At 40.1% G+C, this 21,571-nt stretch overlaps 1 protein-coding gene across 2 annotated transcripts in view; it reads left to right on the top strand.

Annotated features, from left to right (window-relative positions):
* The window catches only part of GABRR2 (gamma-aminobutyric acid type A receptor subunit rho2), a 59,155-nt gene that overhangs the window by 12,552 nt on the left and 25,032 nt on the right, over positions 1-21,571 (top strand). For both annotated transcript variants that reach the window (XM_038395850.2, XM_043510644.1), the window contains one exon: positions 4,318-4,424. In XM_038395850.2, the coding sequence (XP_038251778.2) occupies positions 4,318-4,424 (107 nt within the window). The remainder of the gene's footprint in view (positions 1-4,317; positions 4,425-21,571) is intronic.

Genomic DNA, 21,571 nt, shown 5'->3' with positions numbered 1-21,571 from the left:
GCTACGTTATTCACATAGCTGGAGTAGCGTAATTGAGGTCGACTTACTCCAGTAGTGAAGACAAGCTCTTAGTATTTCTTTTGTATTGAATTTACAAAGTGTATTGTCTTCTCCAGCTTTCTTTACCTTTTCTGGAAAGGTAATGGGGCCTTTATTTAGTGGTTTTCAGAAACTGTCCTGGAGACCAGGAAGGTTTTCTCTGAGCATATTAAACTAAAATCGTATTCAACAGAATCATGTTAAGAAATAGGTAATAGGCAGTGCCATACCGCATCAGATCAGTAGTCCATTTAGACCAATATCCTGCCATGGCAGTTGTCAGCAGGAGATGCTGTAGAAGAAGGTGCAAGAAAACCAATAATAGACAATTATGAACTATACCGCCTATAAAGAGAATTTTTTTACCCTATCAGTGATTGGCTTATGCCTTGGAGTTTGAGGGCTTATGTTTCTAATTTTTTAAAATCTCATCCAATGTAGCTTTTGAAAGTTCTTATTATCCATATAAATGTAAAACCCTTTTTTTATTTTTGCTTGTTTCAGTTTTTTTGTTTTTAATCCCTCTAAGCTCTTGGTCTCAGTGCTATCTTGTGCCAATAAGAATATAATTCTGACCAGTTATAGTTATATATAAGTTTATATATATATAATAAACAAATAAAATTTGGCATTTTAAAAGGGCCACTTCCTGAAGCCAAGAACAATTATGAGCAAACACTGAATTTATTCCTCAGCTCAACCAGAAGTTATGGGCTTGATGCAGGAACCACTTGGTGAAATCCTATCGTCTGCATAATGCAGGCAATCAAACAATATAATCACAACAGTCCCTTCTGGCCCTAAAATACTTGCATCTGAGTTCCATGGGTGCTGTGTTTGTGGGGGTTTTTTAAAATCCTTTTGTCAGTTTCAAATTTGTTGTCTTTTAATATCGTTCAGTACCCCCTTGTTTTAAATATTTTGAGAAATGTAAATAGAGAGCACCCAGCTGATTTTCTCACTAGTATTCTTTGTTTTCTATAACTCTGCCATGTCCCTTCTTTCTCATCTCCTCACTAAAGTAAATGGTGTCAGTTTTTTCAATCTGTCCTTTCTATGTCTCTAATCATTTTGGTTGTGTTTATCTGGACCCATCTATTTCTGCTTTATCTGTGTGAGCTGGAGTGTCCAGAATTAAATACAGTATTCCAGATGAGGGTGTATCATTGATTTATATGATGGCATTATAATATCGTCAGTATTGTCTATAACATTCTACTTCGATTATTTGTATCTTTTGAGCAGAAGGATTTCATTGAGCTGTTTTACAGTGATGCTCAGGTCTTTCTCCTGAGCGGTTAAAGTTAATTAGAATTAGTACTGTGTATGAATAGTTATGATTCTTCCTCCCCGTGTGCAGTACCTGAGGATCACAGGAATTGCCTTACTGGATCAGAACTGTGATCCATCTAGTCAAGTATCTTATCTCCAACAGTGGCTTACACAGAGGAAAGTTCAATAAACCCTAAAGCAGACAGTTATGAGGGAACATTCCTCCAGGGAAAGTTTCCTCCTAACCCCTATAGTTACTGTTTGGCTTTATATTCCTATCAAAACTCCTGTTTGTTAGAACTCTGTATATTCTTCTTGTTCATATAAATGTCAAATCCTTTTTTGAATCTTGCTAAGCTCTTAGCCTCAATGGTAGCTGTCCTTGTGTTATGAGGCTAAGTGTTCACAATCTACTTTATCTAAAGCATTTAATTTTTGTATACTTTTATCATGTATCCTCTTATCTACCTCCTTTCACAGTCTTGCTTGATATGAGAGTTTTTCATGTCCTTAATCATTCTTGTTGTCCATCTCTGATTTTGCTATCCCCTTTTTGTGATGGGGTCATCAGCAATTAACACAATATCCCTAGTGAGGCTGTACCACTGATTTATATACAGGCCTAATATTTTCATATTATGCTCCTTTTAGATGTGTGGCAATTGTCCAAAAAGGACCAAATTCTTTAATCATGAGTAATTTAATAATTTCAAGTCAACTACAGATTTTGCCACCTCTCTGTTCATCTTTTCTCCAAGTCATTAATAAAGGTGTTATATAACACCGGACCTGGTACAGATCTTGGGCCACCCTATTGCTGGTCTTTCGTCATGGTAAAAATCCACCCTGCTTTGTTTCTGCCTCTTAGCTAGTTTCCAATCTGTAATGGTATTTTACACTTCACCCCATGATTACTTAATTTCCTTAATACACCCCCTTGGTGAGAGACTTTGCCAAAGGCTTTTTGAAAACCCAAATCAATTTTATTAGCTATTCTCTTTAATTTGCTATTTTGTTGACACACTTAAAGAACTTTAACATATTGGAGAGACATCCTTTTCTTTTACAGAAGCCATGCTGGTTTGGCTCTATCTTATCATGTTCATCTAACTGTTTAATAGTTCTGTTTATAATTATTATTTCAACCAATATACCCCCAATGAAATATACTGGCTTATACTGATTCATAATTCCGTAGATCAGCCCTACAGCCTTTTTCAAAATAGGTGCAACATTTGGTTCCCTGTAGTAGCATAGCTGATTTTAATAAGAGTGCAACTCAGTTAATACCCATGGAGTTGTGCACATCTGTAACTGAGCACAGAATGTTGGCCAGTGTTTCCACCTGGTCATCATCATGCCCTAATTAACTTTATATGCAAACAGACAACACCAGTATTTAACACGCATGTCGAGAAACACTTCTACCCATAGACCTGATTCTTACTGATATCAGTGGATTATTCATATGTTTATTTTTAAGCTTGGTTTTTGTTGGAAACTTCTCAACCTCATTTGGTGTCTTTTTTTTCTTGCATTCACTATTGCCAATATAGAATTCCAATCCCTCCACTCGAGTTCTGCCTCTACCAGCCAGTGACCCCCCAAACAAATGGATTTAACTGTCCTGCCTTACCCCTTTTAATTTCTTAGTCACTCTCTTATCATTAATTGCAGCAATATTTAAATCTTATAAGGTCTCACTTTCAGGGCAAAGGGGTTCAGGGATCTAATTATTCTAATCCTTCCTCCTATATTGATGTGGAACTGTTGTGATTGCAGAATCAGATTTTCTCTTAGAGGTGCATGGGACAGTTAGCTGACAGGACTATAATTGAATTCCCAGTATATGCCAGTTGGTTAATTTTTTTAGCCTTTTATTCAGGGGCTTGTTGCTATCTCCTTACTGTGGTTCTAGTTTGTGGTATATTCCATTATATCTGAATAAAAATGAATTCATTTTCTCACTTGTTATACAGGGCAATGGAGGACTAAGAATCAAGGTAGACTTCAGGTAGAGAGAGAACAATGCAATACTAATGTCCTGGAGGGAATGGAGTGATTTTATTACTACTTGGTTATACAGTACAAAGGTTTATGGGAAACAAGCTTCCCCCAATCCACATGCACAGCTCCCGTTGGTGCAGTGGACTGAGAGCATCATATGACAGTGCATAAATATAGTCATACAAAAGTCAATCTACAATAATATCACCTTGCTACTGTATGAAGTGTTGATGTAGCCATGTCGGTTCTAGGATATTAGCGAGACAAAGTAATATCTTCTATTGAACCAACTTCTGTTGGTGAAAGAGACACACTTTCAAGCTACACAAAGCTCTTCTTCAGGTCAGGGGTAGCTTGAAAGCGTGTCTCTTTCACCAACAGAAGCTGATAATAAAAGATATTACCTCACTCACCTTGATAGTGGGCAGACCTGTTTGAAGTCCAAGTCGCATCAGTTTAGTTTTTAGATCAAACCCTATTTTTACTATAGTCAGCACAAAAGAAACAATGTAGCAGCAAAAAAGCAAGTGCTTCCTAGTCTACCTTGAGCATCCTCAGCAAAATTACCTGCTACACTCTCATTCTAGAATCCTTTTGACAGTAATGGTATCTGTAGTAGAAAGAGCACAGCCTGATTCTCACAGACTATGCTGAAGTTGCAGGGCTGGCAGCTGAGAAAACCTTGTTAGACTTAGAAATGGACATTAAAAATATGGCTGTGGACTATATGCATGGTAATTCCATGCTAGTAGCTGCAGCAGGTCTTCCTGGTCTCCTCCACGCTGCCTCCCCTGCCACCATGCCCAGAAGCCCTGCTGTTCTCAGTAATTCTGGCAGTGGAGAGCTGCTCAGACAAAACTACCATTCATATTGCTACTCCTTAACATAGCATGGAAACCAGTGAGACAAAATAACTCTCATGTTATCTTTTAGAGTCACTTTGGGTACAATGATTACAGATCTTCAGTGACAGGCAGCCCTTTTGTTAATCTTTTACAGCCACATCTACAAGAAGAATCATGACATGACCAAAACTTGGAAAGGAAAAACCGAACAGCTTTTGAGAGTCAATGATCATGATTTCACCATGAGGCCAGCTTTTGGAGGTAGGAATATTGTTCTGTCTATTTTTCAGTTCATTTGTTTTGGGAAAATATCTCTGAGCCAGATTGTTCTCTCCCACCTCTGTGTAAGGTGGAAAGAACTCCAATACCTTCAGTGGATACTCCAAGGTAACTATAGCAGACTTTGGCCTCCAGTACCCCAAGAGAGCAGACAGAATCCTTTCTATCGCTAAACTCTCCTTCAGCTGAGTAGTGCTTCCAAGAGCATGGATCTGGACCTTTTCTTAAATGATATTTCACTCTACTTGATAACTGTGTCTAGAAGGGAAGAACAGCTACGGTTATTAGTGGGATGTTTATTTCTAGTTGTGAAGAAGGCTCATGATGAGCTTCTGAGTTGACATGATTAAATTATAAAATAATTAAACAGATAAATCATCAGCCAAGTCACTCTGCATGCTCACAGAAGAACTGGAATAGTTTTGTCAAGCTGTAAACCTGATTTCTCATAACCTTGTACAATGACATAGAAGGAGGAGGAACCAGGCCCACCAATACCTTTCCATCCTTTTCCCACCCATCAACCACAGGAATTTGCTTAGGAGCCACCCTCTTGATGCTAAAGGATGATCCCTGCTCACTACTGCAGATGTCAGTCATGGCAGCAGTGGCAATGTCAGCCCTGAAGTAATCCTCCCTGTAGCTGGGTCTAACCCAGACAAGCTATGTGGGAAAAAGAAGAGCAGATGAGGGGAGAAGCTGCTGCAGAGGGAGAAAGTTAGTTCCTGCCACCACATATCAGGAGCCAGCAGATCAAAGATACCCCCCCCCATCTTCCTAACAGACAACTGGGTTCTGGAAAGCAGATCCTGTCATCTTTCAAGTGGCTACCAGGCTAAGGTGATCACATGTCCCTAAAAATTGGGAATGTTCTGGTATTTTGCCCTGCTCCACTACTCAAACTGATTCCCTAGCCCTGTAAGTCAGCATCAGTCCTCCGCCTCCTTATGCAGGGTCCTTAAAGGAGGGAGGAGAAGAGGTAAAGGTTTTTAGCTATAGAAGTTCTCCTGTAGCTGCTTCTAGAACAGCAGCTTTCCTGGATATCTGTTCTTCTCCTGCTTCCAAGCAGGAAGCAGTGGTGTAAAACACTGGCTGCATGCATACAATGATGTATCCCCTCTGATGACTGGCTTCAATGATTATAACAAGCCTATTACTTATCTATAGCTACCGGAGTTCTGTGGGCTGTGTTTTGGTGCTGAAAGTTTTGGGTTGGCTGGATCCCCCTACTGGTGAAAATGAAAGGGCAGAAGTAAAATGCTAAAACTGGAAAAAATAAACTACTTGGGGTTGTGCTGCTAATGACCCTCCCGGAAGTGAGGAGGGCAAGTTCAGACTCTCATGGCTGTGTGAACTGCTTTTAAAGGAGACACACTGTACTGATAATTTAGGCGAAAGAGGCCAGGCATTCCTGACACAACATGGCACAATATTACCAGAGGAACCAAGGGTAAAGAACTCCAGCACAGACATGTATTTACCACATGCTCACATTAGAGCACATAATCTGAAAGGCTGTGCTGACTGTAATCTATATTCCTGTCTTGCTGTGACTGCAGTGGTTGGCAATTGTAGCCATATTATTCAGTATTATATTAAAATGCTAATTAAACATCAGAAGATAAGTAGACAAAAATAACATTAAGTATGGTTGTATTCCAAAAACAGAATGTAAAATGTCACTGTAGGACCCATGTTTATCTCCCAGTGATTCCAGATCAAATTAATGCAGTTTACAAGTAATAGTTCAGGATACACTCAGCTAGCAAATCTATTGTATAAGAAGATGCTGTATTGTAACTCTGTTCAGAACCTGAAATGAGTACAGAATGCAGCAGCCTCTTGGTTAAGTGGAGTATTTCACTGTGAGCACATGACCTGGATTTCTGACTGGCTGCCTGTAGGTTTCCTAATGGAGTTGAAAGTGTTGATTTTGACCTTAAAAGCCCTACATTGCCTGAGACCTGAGTGTTGCCAGCTCTCATGATTTTATTGAGTCTCATGACATTTACTGTTTTTACGTAAAACCCCAACTTCTGGAATCATGTGTTTACATGAGAATCTCCGCTTTCATGGAAGAAAAAAAAAAAGCAGTAAGCTTCTAGCCACTGTAGTGGGAAAGAAAAGCCTGCAAACATGATCTAAGTGCGCCTTAAAGGCTCAGATACTGGAATGCAAATAAAGAATTAAGCATCTTTTATTGTTAAAAATCTTAGGATTTTCAAGCTAGCCTCATGATTTTTAAACACTTGAAGTAGACAGTACATTATTGACTCTCTCTCGTGATACTGCTACAAGTGTGATGAAGAGTATGGCTTGGCTTGGAATCCCCTTGTTTTATAAGAGAGGGAGTGGCTGGTGGGGTATTCTCCTGAGCCAGGCCCTCTACTTTGGGATCTGTTCTCCTCACTTGGTCGGAAATAGCCTGAATCAAGTGATCTCCAGGGGATGTTCTTTCTGGTTGGGCATACAGCTGGGCTGCTATGTATTTGGTGTGGAAGGGTCGTGGGAAAGCTGAAGGGCAGACATTTTGTTTTGCTCTGGGCTGAAGGGCTAGGTTTTATGGGATCTGCTGCTATTTTTATATTGTATTTCCTTCTGTTATCGTATTTTTAATATTTTATCAGGGTGCCCAGAGTCTGAGAGAGTTGTCTGTTTGGAATTTTCACACCAAAATAATGGAAGGCGTGTTTACATTCTTGTAACTCTAATACAGTGTATTTTAAATATTTTACCCATTTTAACAGAGTATTTAAAAAAACACACACGCAATCCTGCAAGATCCTAAAAACCTGAAGCAGTTTTTGCAAAATCAGTTTCTTCAACCAACATTCATCAACTTAATGAACAGACTATTTGGAAGCTGCATTTGCAGAAGTTTCAGAAAATTGCACTTTCAGCTTCAGAGATGAGTTTCTGAAAGCATCTTGGCAGGAGGTGGGGGATGGGTGGGGAGACCATGTTTCTGTAATTTCTGCTGAAAACACTGACTTCTCACAAAGGCCTTCTTTGAATTAGCAAAATTACCCAAGGCTGACAATGGGTGTCCGCAAATGGGTGCAGCTGAACAGGTTTAACTGTGTATGGCTAAGAACAAACCTTGGCAACAACTTAATTAGATTAGACTGTCAGCTATGTAAGCACAAATCAAATGCAACCAGATAACTTTGTGACAGCAACTGGATGTTTTAGGTTCCTGTGGTATCAAAAATCTTGTTGTGTATATTTCTAAAATATACCTAAAATAAATCATATAGAAAAAGATTAGGAAAAAAGTAGAGTATATTAACTGGATATATATTTTTCTTTTGTAATGTTATACATAATAAAATCATAGGGCCTCATTCACCACTGCATCACTCCAACGGAGTTATACCAGTGTAAAACTGAAATCAGTGGGGCCTCATTCTCATATAATCTCAGGTCCTTTTACACTGGGTATAACTGTAATCTGTGCCCACTATAAGGCCCTTTTACACTTCCAGAGTGTTGTAAAGGAGCTTTAGTGTAAAAAAGAATCAGGCAAAAAAGCAGAGTAACATACTGTGAATCAGGCCTATAACTTTTTCCAAATTAAAATGATGACTGTCATCTCAGCAAAAACCCAAATATAAATATTTCACAAGGAACCTAGGCAGTAGTATTAGATTGTAGTGAAATCGTGTCATGTAGCATGTTTGTAAAACCTGAGAAAAATGAGCAAGAGTTATACGAGGAGAGATTGGGGAAGAATATTAGAAGGAAGGTGACGTATCCAAGAAAAGTTGTCACTGTGAAGCGCTAGAGCAGACGTTATGTAAATTGTGTTAATAACAGCCCAACTGTCATAGTTAAGTCTTGCCTGATGTCAACCCATAGTAACAGCTATTGGGTAAAGTGATAATGACAAAGATTGTAGCTTTACTAATGTTCTATGCAGCCTCCTCCCGTCCTAAAATAGATTTCATTTATTCTGACCCTTTTGGAGTTCTCTCCATACCAGTGACCTCACTCAAGCCAGCAGATGTTCAGGTATTATTTACAAATATTAATATTTAAAGATTATGGAAATGTTTTTAGTTGTGCTCCCTTCTTTAAACACCCATTTTAAGCATTTCATCTATGATGTTTCATATTTTACAGGGAGCCTGTGTATAAGCAGCTTTAGTTGATACTCAAAATAGCTGAGCCTCCTTTGCTGAGAAACAACCTAAAGCTTCATGTTATACTTATCCATATAGAATGTCAACTAGATCTTGCTGCACTTGTTGAATCGTACTTTTATCAGCACCTATGGACAGCTGGGTGACTGAAGCCATAAATGGCTCACATAGGGTTAGTGTCAAAGGTTAGGGTAAAACTCACTTCTTTGGCAACGATAATCCAGCAGTAAGATGGGAAAACGCACAAATAATCCCCCCTCTCCCCCTTCCCCAATGCAGTGATACTGAACCTACTGAATGTAGCCTGGGTCTGCACTTAATTGGTTGTCTCTGTCTTAGGGCTAAGCCCACATGTACTGAGCACCCACAGTTTTTGATTGTCTTTAATGCCTCTCAAAACCAAACCCATAGACTAAGAGGAAATGTTGCCACCGCATTGTTAGTTCAAGGTTTAACTTGAGTGTTAATAACTCCAACCCAACTCCCATCCCCAGACACAAATCTCCAGCTCGAGGTAACTGGCTTTATCATTGAGATAGCTGATCTTTTGGGGGAGAAGAGAGGGCTGAAGTTCAAGTGTCACTGAAGCTCAAGTACTATTGGGGAGTAAGTGGGGAGTCAGCTTAAGTTTCTTGAGGCATGGACTGTACAAGGACACTGTTTAACCAAGAAAAAATAAATAGGAGTTTATAGGGTATACAGAATTACCAGAGACTGGTCTGCAGCTCAGACACATCGGATCTTATAATGTGGCCTCCCAGATTTGTTTTTTTCTATCATGATTTGAACAATTGCCCTGAGTGCCTTCCCTTTTTGTCTTTTTAGACTGGAGCTCTTTAGATCAGGCTCTAACTATGTTGGTATAGCACCTAGTACAATAAGGCTCCTACCTTTGTGGAGGCCTTTAGCTACTACCACAGTATAAATAATAATAAAGTGTTATAACACCTTCTCACTCCTCTCTGAACCTGGATTGATCTCATTTGCATAGCCACCATTTTGGCCTCAGAATGAGACTTAATTTGCAAAATGCATGTCAGGAAAGATGTATCAAGCTCATTTTAGTCATGTGGAATTTTTGTCCTCACAGTACACTGCTGCTATCTCACTTTAACAATTGAAAGGCAGATGACGAGAAAGAGACTGATAACAAAGGAAACTGACAGAACACTGAGTTTTTGAACTCTATGGCAAAGTCTGAAATTAAAGGGAAATTACAAAATCTTCATTTTGGAGCTGGCAGAACAGCAGATTGCAAATATTAACTTCAGGCAACTTCAACACAGCCCACTCCTTCCTATCTTCTAAGGCATTCAGTAGGATTGTACCCATAAAAAAAATCACAGTAGCTTATATCACATGAGTACCCACCACAAAACTCTGCTATTCAGAGAACTGGCCTGAACCTTGTGCCTTCTAAAGTGCATCCCAGAGAGCGTGTTTTGTACAACAAGATGCCCTAGGATGTGGGTAAGACCCATAGAAAAGGAGTTCGAGACTAATCTGAAAATGTCTTTCTGTCCTTGAATGTTGACGATGTCCTCAAGAGTTTTCCAGGCTTTGTTTTTCTTCCCAAGTGGCAAACCATTCCTTGGATCACAGCCCAATGCCCTGGGAATAAGGTATATGAACTTTCCTTTGCTTCTTTCAGATTCACCTACAATAAGCTGCTACATAGTTTTTTTTTTTTTTTTTTTTTACCTACTCTTCAATGAGTTCCATTCATTATTCAAAAAAATAACAATGAGGAATCCTTGTGGCACCTTAGAGACTAACAAATGTATTTGGGCATAAGATTTCGTGGGTTAAAACCCACTTCATCAGATGCATGGAGTGAAAAATACAGTAAGCAGTATGTATATAATAGCACATGAAAAGATGGGAGTTGCCTTACCAAGTGGGGGGTCAGTGCTAACGAGGCCAATTCAATCAAGGTGGAAGTGGCCTAGTCTCAACAGTTGACAAGAAAGGGGTGAATATCAACAGAGGATAAATTACTTTTTGTAGTGCTAACGAGGCCAATTCAATCAATGTGGATGTCACCCGTTCCTAACATGGGTACCACTCTGAAATTCATTATTCAGGTTGCATACCATTTAGGCCATTTGTGATGAGGTTCCTATTTGAATCTGTATTTAGTACTTGAACTCCATCTGGATAAGAAACTGAATGAAAAGCCCAGGTCTGAACATCCCTGAATTTTGGGTATGTTCAGACCCAGATAAGAACTTTGTGGTTCAGGCCCATTTGCATTCTAAAAAAACCCCTGCGATACAAATGTCAAATGCTGTCTTCTGAGCTATCCTACTATATGCTACTCTGAAACCTACTATGAGTGTTAGCCTGCTCCAAGGATAGCTCCAGCATGAGACCTGGAAATCTGCATGGTTCCAATTCAGAAGTTCCTTAAGTATGTGCCTCACTTTAAGCCTGTGAGTAGTCCCATTGAAGTCAGTGTTCCTGTGCTTAAAGTCAGGCACATGCTTAAGTAACTTGTTTCAGGGCCTATACATACAGCAATCAGAGAAGATACATTGGTGTGGTTTAAATCCAATTCAGTTACCATATACCTCAGTCTTTAGCATTACACTGATCAGCTGAGAGACGGGGGATGTTGAAACCCTAAATTGCAGTAAACCCATGCAGAGGCTGGAAGGTAAGTCTCAATTATTTTTACTGCTGCACATTAATGATTATTCTTGAATTGGAGCTGTGTCAAAATAGTAAATACTTTTCATGATGAAAATACAGTGAAGGTGTATTTTGTGGCCCCAAAATTTCTCTCTAGGCAAAATTTTGTGTGTGTGTGAAATGTCAGTTTTCACATTGAAACTTGGTAAATTTCACACATTTTGATGTGAAAGCTGATTTTTGTTTAAATTAATTCTAAATTTTGAGGCCCCCTCCCCCCCCCAAATGCGTAGGAAGCATTTCATAAAGCAGGACCAGCAGTGTGAAACTGAAATAAATGGAGGGAGTTAGTTTGGAGTTTTTAGAAACAGATTCATTAAATCACCTCTTGGGGACATCTTGCTTTCTCTGCTTTGTGAATGAATCCAAGGCTGGAGCCTCGGCTCTGAGACCGTCCCCACTCACAGGTCTCCAAGCCCAGACTTCAGCCCAAGCCTGAACAGTTACACTGAAATTTTAGCTCTTCAGCCTGATCCCCGCCAGCCCAAGTCAGCTGATCCAGGCCAGCAGCAACCATGCTTCTATCACAATGGAGCTGTACCCCTTAGTGCCTAACTGCCATTGATTTCCATAGGAGTTGGGCACCTAAGCACTTTTGGGGTGCTCAGATATTACAGTAACGTGGGCCATATCTTACCTAACATAGATAGATCCGTTGGCTTATAGCTGGAGCTATAACAATTGACACCAGGTGAGGTTCTGCTCCCAGAATTCAGTCTCCAGGATTGTTAATCTGGCATCTTTCCAGAGCTCCAAAATTCAATCAACATTTTAAAAATAAAATGTAGGGAATTTAGCGCTCGTGAGCCAGGCACAGTACGGTGCTATATATATTTCTCCAGAGAGTTTTGCCAGCTGAAATTAATCTGGGGCTGCAGCTATTTTCGCTATTCCCATCCTGGACCTGATTTAACAGCAACTGCCTGTTGTTGGAACTGTGAAGTGGTTTTGTGATGGACCAGATCTGGGATGAAATCAATGGTCTTTTTTCAATTCTGACCTAACTCAGAATTTGAATCCAGAACTCTGAAGGTGCAAAGCAAGTTTCTATCAAGGAGAATCTCATGGTCTCTAACAAACCCTTATGTTTTAGCGGAGTTGCAGCATTAAAAAAAATGAGCACGTCCATTGTCTCAGAGGTCGCATCAAGAAAAATTGGTTTGAAGATGAATTAGAGAGCTATATTAAAATAGCACTAAGATGCCCCAGGGCTCTTTAAGCTGTCTGTTAATAAATGTCTCAATTGGTCAAAAAGCCCAGTGGCTCACAATGCAGCATAAGCCTGCTACAGCCAGACCCAAACAAATTCCTTAAACAAAGCAACACAAAGGAGCAGACATACAAACTTAAAGCCCTGATTTTGCAGTCACTTGTGCACATGCTAAACTCTAGTCACTTAAGTAGCCCCTCTGATGTCAATGAGACTACTCAGTTAGTTTAGCACATTAAGTGTTTGCAGGCTAAGACCCCAAGCCTCTCCTTAAGCCTAAAGCCTCAATCCTGCAAACACTTAAGCACATGAATACATTTATCCACAGGAGAAGTCTCACTTAAATTATTGCTCCCATTTACTTCAATGAGAATGACAGGTGCCCAACACCTCTGAAAAACAGGTACTTCCTTGTTGCTATTATTTATATTGCAATAGTGCCCACGGACCCGAATTGGGATCAGTGTCCAGTTGTGCTAAGAACATATATGTCAACATGGGTCCCAATGAGTTAGGTGCCTAAGTAAAGATTATGCACCCAAGTTTGAAAATTTTGTCCAGAGATATAGACATCTAGGGGCAGAGCTACGGGTCTACACTACTGCTTAGGTCAATCTAATTTACGTGTCACAGGGGTGTGAAAAAGACACTCTCCTCCCCCCCCCGAGCAACACAAGTTACAGTGACCTAAGCGCTGCCCACACCTGTGCTATGTCAGCAGGAGACGCTCTCCCATCGACATAGCTTTTGCCTCTCTCAGACATGGAGTAATTATGCTGATGGGAGAGCGTCTCCCATCAGCATAGAGCATCTTCGCCAGACATGTTGCAGTGGTGCAGCCGATGTAGTGCTTCTAGTGTAGACCAGCCCCTAGGGTATTTACAGTAATAAGCCACAAGTGTAGTTATGTTTGAATAATGTAGTGCTCTTGTATTAAATGAAGATCATGGTATACAATAACAAAACAAGCCCCTCTTCCTTCCTTGTATTACCACTGACCCCATTAGACTGGGAGGGAGAGGTGGGAAAGAGAGCTCATCCCCTCCCAGCTCTATACCTCCCCCAGCTCCCTTTCAATAGAGAGATTTTCTTTGTTTGCTCCTCATTAGTGGCAGTTGGTGGGGAATTTGGCTAAGCATCTGGAGCCCTGGTGGTTGAACAGTTTAGTTTGCAGAGAGATAGGATTAAAAATGTAGTAGTTTCCTAATGATCACAAGGATTAGTGAGACCAAAAATCTCTTGACATCTTTCTATGACTGATCAACAGCTGTTTAATTCAACAGTATGTTCTGTAGCCACATTGACCTTTAAGAATACCATGGGTTTGTTGTTGCAGTTTGAAGAGAGTATTTGTTACTGGATTTTTGTTTTGCTTTAAATAGTGTAAGTAATTAATATGCAATTCTTCACCAAGTGTGAAAAATGTACGTTGATCTAAATTTTGAAGAGCCATGAGCAAAAACCCTACAGTCAGAAAGTCTTGAGACATTGCTATATGTTAGTTTTGACTTACAGCTTTACATGCAGAATTCTTGAATTTTTGGCACATGTAAACCAGCATAAAAAAAATTGGGATTTGGTTAAAATCAGCCTGTGGGAAGTTCACATGACTTTAGGTATTGGAGTGTCACCTACTGCGGAAGGACTGTGAGAACTGGTTATTAAATAACATAAATCCATGTGGGTATTTCAAGGCACGCAGTTAATGTAACAGCCAGAGCTGATTTCTAAACTAGTGTATGGAGTTTGGCAGCTTTGCTATGCAGTTCTTGGACTCTCACTACTCTATTATAAATTGATATGCAAATCAGTTTTTTCAAGCCCTGAAGTAGGGAAGAAATAATGGCAAAGAACGGGACAAGAATATGACATATACTTTTTGCATATTACGTTGCCACGATAATCGGAAATATACTGATTCTGTGATCAGGCAGGGAAAATGGATAGATTCATCCAAAGGAAGTGGATCTAGACTGTTGAACACTTGTCATGCTCTGGAATAATGAATTTAGTGAGAAGAGTTGAACAGTATCACGTGATTGTTCAGAACACAGAGACCAGAGGATTGAGTGGTATAAGCCAACGATAGCTAACATAATTGCCTGAATAAGCAATCCCCTCTGCTGAAGAAATCAGTGTGTTTTGCAGGATGTTTGTTCTAATTTTCCTGTTAATGAGATCTCTTTATATAGAGAGCTTTTAATCAAGAAATGCAATGGGTTGTTTTCCTAGCTCTGCCTCAGACTTTCTGTGGTCTTGGACAAATCATCTAATCTCTCTTTGCCTTAGTTTCCCAATTTATAAACATGGTGATAATGTGTTCAGACTAATCAAAAAATGTTTGCCTGGCATGTGTGTATACATAGGTAATAAATATACATCTATTGTTAAAATTCCATAGTATTGTACAGGGAGACTTCATGTTCCAGAGCACAAATATCATGTAATTTTTACTCATACAATCATTGTAGCACATCGATTTACATAGTGATGTGGAGAGACATGGAATTTAAATGAAAATTACAAAGTATATGCAAAATAAATGTGTGGACAGCACCACAGTCTTGCCTGTCACTTAACCCTGTAACCTGGGTGTGGTCTTTGACTCAGTCTGGATGCAAGGATCTAGAGACAGGTCTGTGTCTAAATCTTGCTGATTCTTTCTGCATAACATCTCTAAGATATGGCCTTTCTCACCATCTACACAGCCAAAACTCTCATCCAGGGTGGTGTTTCATTTCAATTACTGCAACATCCTTCCCTCTGGCCTTGACAAACACAGTCTCACCCCTCTTGTCTTCATTCCGAACACTACTGCAAAGATAATTTCCTAGCCAATCACTTTGACCACATCAACCCCACCAAACTGAATCCCTCCACTGGCTCCCCCTTTCTTTGTCACATCAGACATAAGCTACTTGCCTTCACTTTCAAGGCCCTTTGTGGCCTACTCCCAATTTACCAATCATCTCTTATTTGTTACTGAGGTGGCGACTCCGACCTCCAATTGGTCCAAGATGCCTTTCTCTATCATCCACTTGTTAAATTTTCAAAAAGCACCTTCATGCTTTCTCCCAAGCTCCCTTCATGTTTGGGAGGAGCTCCCCATAAACATCTACAAAGCTACCTCATTATCCTCCTTCAAATCCCACCCATAAAACTCTCCTTGGCCATGATGCCTACAAAACACTTGACAAAGGTTAGGCCACTGGTGTGCTGAGAGCATCGCCTGTCTTGATGAACAGTAATGTCTCATTGTTTCCTGATGCTCTCTCATCTGACTGTCTGTATCCACCTGTCGTCTCCTGTTTTATACTGAGATTGTAAGCTCTTTTGGGGTAGGAACTATCCTTTGCTCTGTGTTCGTACAGTGCTTAGCACAATGGGTCCATGATAAGGGCTTCTAGGGGCTATGGTAATACAATTAACTAATAGTAATAATTCCTGTTTCTCTCTCATAAATTGGAGTGCAGGCTATATGGGAAATCATACCCATTTGATTAATTTCACTAATTCTCTGCTACTAAGTCAAACTAACCACACCATCTGCATTTCTGTACTATTTTTCACCTCTTTGCTACCCCACCTCCAGCTTCCCCTTATCTGTATCTTCACTCCCCTTCTCCATCACCTCGTTTCACTCACTCCATATGCTTGTGCGCTCCTGCAGGCTCCTATCTCCTTCATCATCTCATTACCTCAATTCTGCACATGTGCTGAAGAGAGGGAAAAGAAGAAAAACAGTGATAATTGCCATTAACTTTGGTAGGAATCTGTCTGAGAAAAGCAGAGTAAACCTTTCTACTGAAGTCAACAGAAGTAATTGAAGTCAATTTTACTCAGACTTTCCCTCAGTAAAATTTGAGTTAAGGACCTCAGGATTTGGGCTTGCAGGTTTAATTATTTTTCTTCTTCTCCCTCTCTGTCTATTCCAGTCACTCTTTTATCGTTACCTCAGGATCTTGCTCTTACTTAACTATGGGGGTGAGAGGAAGCAAAAAGAGAGTAATCAATGTAAGAATATGATAAAACCAATCTAAGTCCTTCCCTCCTCATGACTCCCATGTGTCCATCTTAAACTGAACCCTCAGAGAGGGGATATCTTTATTTTGGGTTTTGTAATGTATCAAAAACACAACAAATTGAACCGTTAGGGGTTGCCCTGGCACTTGGATAACCGCCATTTATCTCAGAGAAAAACTGAGCCCTGGATGCACAAAAGTGAAAAAGATGATACACAATTAGAGTACAGCACTATTATTTCATTTTCGAGAGAGGGGTAAATGTAAATGTACGTTCCCTTTCCTCCAAGCTGCTGTTCTTTTATCCGTATTCTGTGTTCAGGCACGCATGGGAACTGCAGTAATAAACAGACTTTGGAAGTGATTTGATTTAAATCATCATAGCTTGAATTAAGCCTTTGTAAGCAGAGTATGGAATGTACTGTGAGGATGTTGTTTGGCATTTACATGAATTTTATGTAAAGCTCCTCCCACACTGGTGGGATCCAATGTGAAGTACTGTGAACCATCAGCTTCTTTTTCTTTTCATGCAAGATTACACTGGTAAGCCCTTCATGACAGGGGTTCTCTCTTTTCTGTTAGTTCAGAGCCTGGCACAACAGGTCACCCAGTTAGTGCCCAAAAGCCACAGTCCTACCATAATATACGTATTTAGTAACAATAAATAATAAATGCTTTCCCCAGCAAAAGCCAGATTGCACCTCTACCCTAAGGACAGTCTAATGCTGCTGTTGGCACTAAAAATTTCAAAGCGTTTGGGGACATGGTCCTGCCCCCTTCCACAGTAACCAGCAAAGCTGAGCAGGCGGAAGTTGGACATAGGGGCAGTTGTCACCATGTCTGCTCTGTGTCCCTGGAATCTTTCCGGCTGAGTTGTCCACAATGCCTCTGAGGAATCCTGCTGCTGCACGATCCCAACAAAGGAAGCAGTTTTGCCACAATATAACCCCAAATATACAAAGACCTAGAGGGATGGATGGATAAACAACCAAATATATTTGCATGATCATAAGATAACTTGATCCTTGAGATATTTAATTAAAGTCACTTCACTGCTGTCTGAATTAAGGCTTTCTGAAAGTCAGATACCAAGAGTTTAATATTATATAATCCCTCCTTCTGCTATGTCATCTAATGTAATATTATTATTCCTGCTTCTGTGTCAGATCTAAATCCCTATGGCACTTCGTTATTCTGCTCACATAAGGTTCAGCATAAAGCTGTGTATAAGAAAATGAATCAATTTAAAAGACCTCCCTTACAGTCATACTCAGAGCAGTGATCTTTTCTAACAAACAGGCTGGAGAGACATATCATAAGGTCGACTAAATGAATATTGTTATAGTGAATGCATGCTGTCTAGCCAAAGACATCAAGGGAATTAATAAAAAGACTTATTATTCATTCATACCATGGCCCACAGTATAGCATCCCTACATATTTGAGCAAAGAAGATATTTTAATGAACATTAATTTTATATAATGGCTATTACCACAATTGTGTTTCTGCCCCACTGATTTTACTGCAAGTCAAAAATTACCTTGTTATAAAGAGAAACATGATGTTAACTACTTGAAAGTCTACCTTATTCAAGAGATCTGGAATTAACTGAGTAGGAACATTACTTTACAATGTCATAAAGATATTTGTCTTAATATTTGACATTTTTAAATAGTAATATGGCTAATAATTTTAGGTCACTTGATAGTCTAAATAATCACAGAGTTGAATAAGGTGTGGCTGTGTCCAAGGTTTAAACCAATATAAACAACTTCAAATGGGAAATCAATGTATTTAAATGCCACATGTATGATACAAATTAATTGACTGATTTCACCTTATTAGACTCCACAGCTAGTAAATTGAAGAGGCTGAATAAACAGTAAAATACTAAAACCTGCTGATTTATAAAGTACTTGCACTTAAAATAAAAACAAGTCCCCATTACAGTTTACCAAAAACAGAACTTTACAAGTTTCAGAGTAGCAGCCGTGTTAGTCTGTATTCGCAAAAAGAAAAGGAGTACTTGTGGCACCTTAGAGACTAACAAATTTATTTGAGCATAAGCTTTCGTGAGCTACAGCTCACTTCATTGGATGCATTTGGTGGAAAATACAGTGGGGAGATTTATATACACACACAGAGAACATGAAACAATGGGTTTTATCATACACACTGTAAGGAGAGTGATCATTTAAGATGAGCCATCACCAGCAGCAGGGGGGGGAAAGGAGGAAAACCTTTCATGGTGACAAGCAAGGTAGGCTATTTCCAGCAGTTAACAAGAACATCTGAGGAACAGTGGGGGGTGAGGTGGGGGGGGGAGAAATAACATGGGGAAATAGTTTTACTTTGTGTAATGACTCATCCATTCCCAGTCTCTATTCAAGCCTAAGTTAATTGTATCCAGTTTGCAAATTAATTCCAATTCAGCAGTCTCTCCTTGGAGTCTGTTTTTGAAGTTTTTTTGTTGAAGGATAGCCACCCTCAGGTCTGTAATCGAGTGACCGGAGAGACTGAAGTGTTCTCCGACTGGTTTTTGAATGTTATAATTCTTGACGTCTGATTTGTGTCCATTTATTTTTTTACGTAGAGACTGTCCAGTTTGACCAATGTACATGGCGGAGGGGCATTGCTGGCACATGATGGTATATATCACATTGGTAGATGCACAGGTGAACAAGCCTCTGATAGTGTGGCTGATGTGATTAGGCCCTATGATGGTGTCCCCTGAATAGATACGTGGACAGAGTTGGCAACGGGCTTTGTTGCAAGGATAGGTTCCTGGGTTAGTGGTTCTGTTGTGTGGTGTGTGGTTGCTGGTGAGTATTTGCTTCAGATTGGGGGGCTGTCTGTAAGCAAGGACTGGTCTGTCTCCCAAGATCTGTGAGAGTGATGGGTCGTCCTTCAGGATAGGTTGTAGATCCTTGATGATGCGTTGGAGAGGTTTTAGTTGGGGGCTGAAGGTGATGGCTAGTGGCGTTCTGTTCTTTTCTTTGTTGGGCCTGTCCTGTAGTAGGTGACTTCTGGGTACTCTTCTGGCTCTGTCAATCTGTTTCTTCACTTCAGCAGGTGGGTATTGTAGTTGTAAGAATGCATGATAGAGATCTTGTAGGTGTTTGTCTCTGTCTGAGGGGTTGGAGCAAATGCAGTTATATCGTAGAGCTTGGCTGTAGACAATGGATCGTGTGGTATGATCTGGATGAAAGCTAGAGGCATGTAGGTAGGAATAGTGGTCAGTAGGTTTCCGATATAGGGTGGTGTTTATGTGACCATCGCGTATTAGCACCGTAGTGTCCAGGAAGTGGATCTCTTGTGTGGACTGGTCCAGGCTGAGGTTGATGGTGGGATGGAAATTGTTGAAATCATGGTGGAATTCCTCAAGGGCTTCTTTTCCATGGGTCCAGATGATGAAAATGTCATCAATGTAGCGCAAGTAGAGTAGAGGCATTAGGGGACGAGAGCTGAGGAAGCGTTGTTCTAAGTCAGCCATAAAAATGTTGGCATGCTTTACAACATTTCAATATGGCAGAATATGTAAAATGAGTTGATGGTTAACGAGACTGACTAATTTCTAGTGGACACATGTTCCTATCACATGGAGCTAACTATACATTTACAGCCCTAAGCAGCACCTCAAAGAGTGTGAAGGAAACCAAAGGAATATACATGACAAAGAAGTAGAGCTTAAAAAAGGAAAACAGTGAAAATGTTCTGAAAAGAAAATGATGTGATTGTGTCACGTTTGCTCCTGCTCATGAATTCCTTCCCAGCCCACAGTAAATGTAGTGGTTTGTGTGTGGGCAAACAGTTGGATCAGCAACAGATGTAGGGATTATTTTATGTGGCACGCACTTATTTGATTTGTTACTCACCAGCTAGTCCTGTTTTTTCAGGGATGAACAATGCTCACGCTAATTAAACAAGTAGACCTAGAGGAAGGGTTCTTAAACATTTTCTCAAGCCTTGTCTACGTTAGGAAAATTCATTTTTCAGCTCTATCAATGGTGGCAACAATGGAAACATTACCTGCCACTCATCTATTCTACAGCTTCTACTGTCACTACCACCAGTGAACCTAGAATGGGGCAGAAAACATGTACAAGTTTTCCCAGTGTACGTGTACTCATAATGAGGACCCCATCTCAACACAGGAATTTTCTGTAGACAACTTCACTCTCACTTTAGATTTTGTGGGCTGCTCACCTCCCATTCACCTTAACATCCTGGTAGCCACTAAAGCAATCTCTAACTTGTAACAATAGGGAAAAAAACGGTGTTCTTATCGGTCTTCAATAAAATGCAGCCAGCTCTGCATGGGCCACCAAGTGTCTACAGACCACAGCTTGAGAGTCACTGACCTAGAGAACAGTCTATTCACTAATCTTCTCACGTCTGTGTTCTTTTAAAGTTTAATATAGGCAGGTTTATAATCAGGGAAGTTTTTCTCATTTGTTTTTAAAGGAAATGAACTACTCACCACCCGTTGTGCTAGGCAGGTATTAAAGTTATACTCAGTCTGAGTGCATTTTGAATTCTGGGGTGATTCTGATACAAAAATAAATGCTTGAGTTGCACAGTCACTGTCTCCGTTTCTAATACAAGAATGGGTTCTCCTTCACACATTCAGAGATTTTATCACTGCAGCTGTTCAGGAACTGCAATTTCCCTCCTGTGGAAAAGTTCTCATTCAGGAAAAAAAAAAAAAAATTCACTGCAAATCAGAGTCAAAAACTGGCTCTACAACATTTCCCAGGAGAGGGAAATTTTAAAAAAAAGATCAGGTTGGAATAACCAAAACAGAATTTTAAAAAATTTTCAGTCTCCCCTTCCCAGGCTTCCTGGCTCTGTGGCAGCCTGCCAGGTGAGCTAGGGAGACTGGGAGTTTGGGAACTGGGGCTTATAGGGCTTCTTGGCTCCTCACCACCACACCCTGACTGAACTGGGCTTGCGTAGTTGCTTAGTTCCAATGACATTAGGTACTTACTTTGTTTCTATTCATTTGTATGCACATTTAAACCTTCAAGTATGCCATGCCCTTCCACCTTTAATGACTCCCTTTT

This window comes from Dermochelys coriacea, chromosome 3 (genome assembly GCF_009764565.3).
Source record: "Dermochelys coriacea isolate rDerCor1 chromosome 3, rDerCor1.pri.v4, whole genome shotgun sequence".
NCBI lineage: Eukaryota > Metazoa > Chordata > Testudines > Dermochelyidae > Dermochelys > Dermochelys coriacea.
The sequence above is the reverse complement of the archived record's forward strand: the minus strand, read 5'-3'. Positions and strand labels throughout refer to the sequence as shown.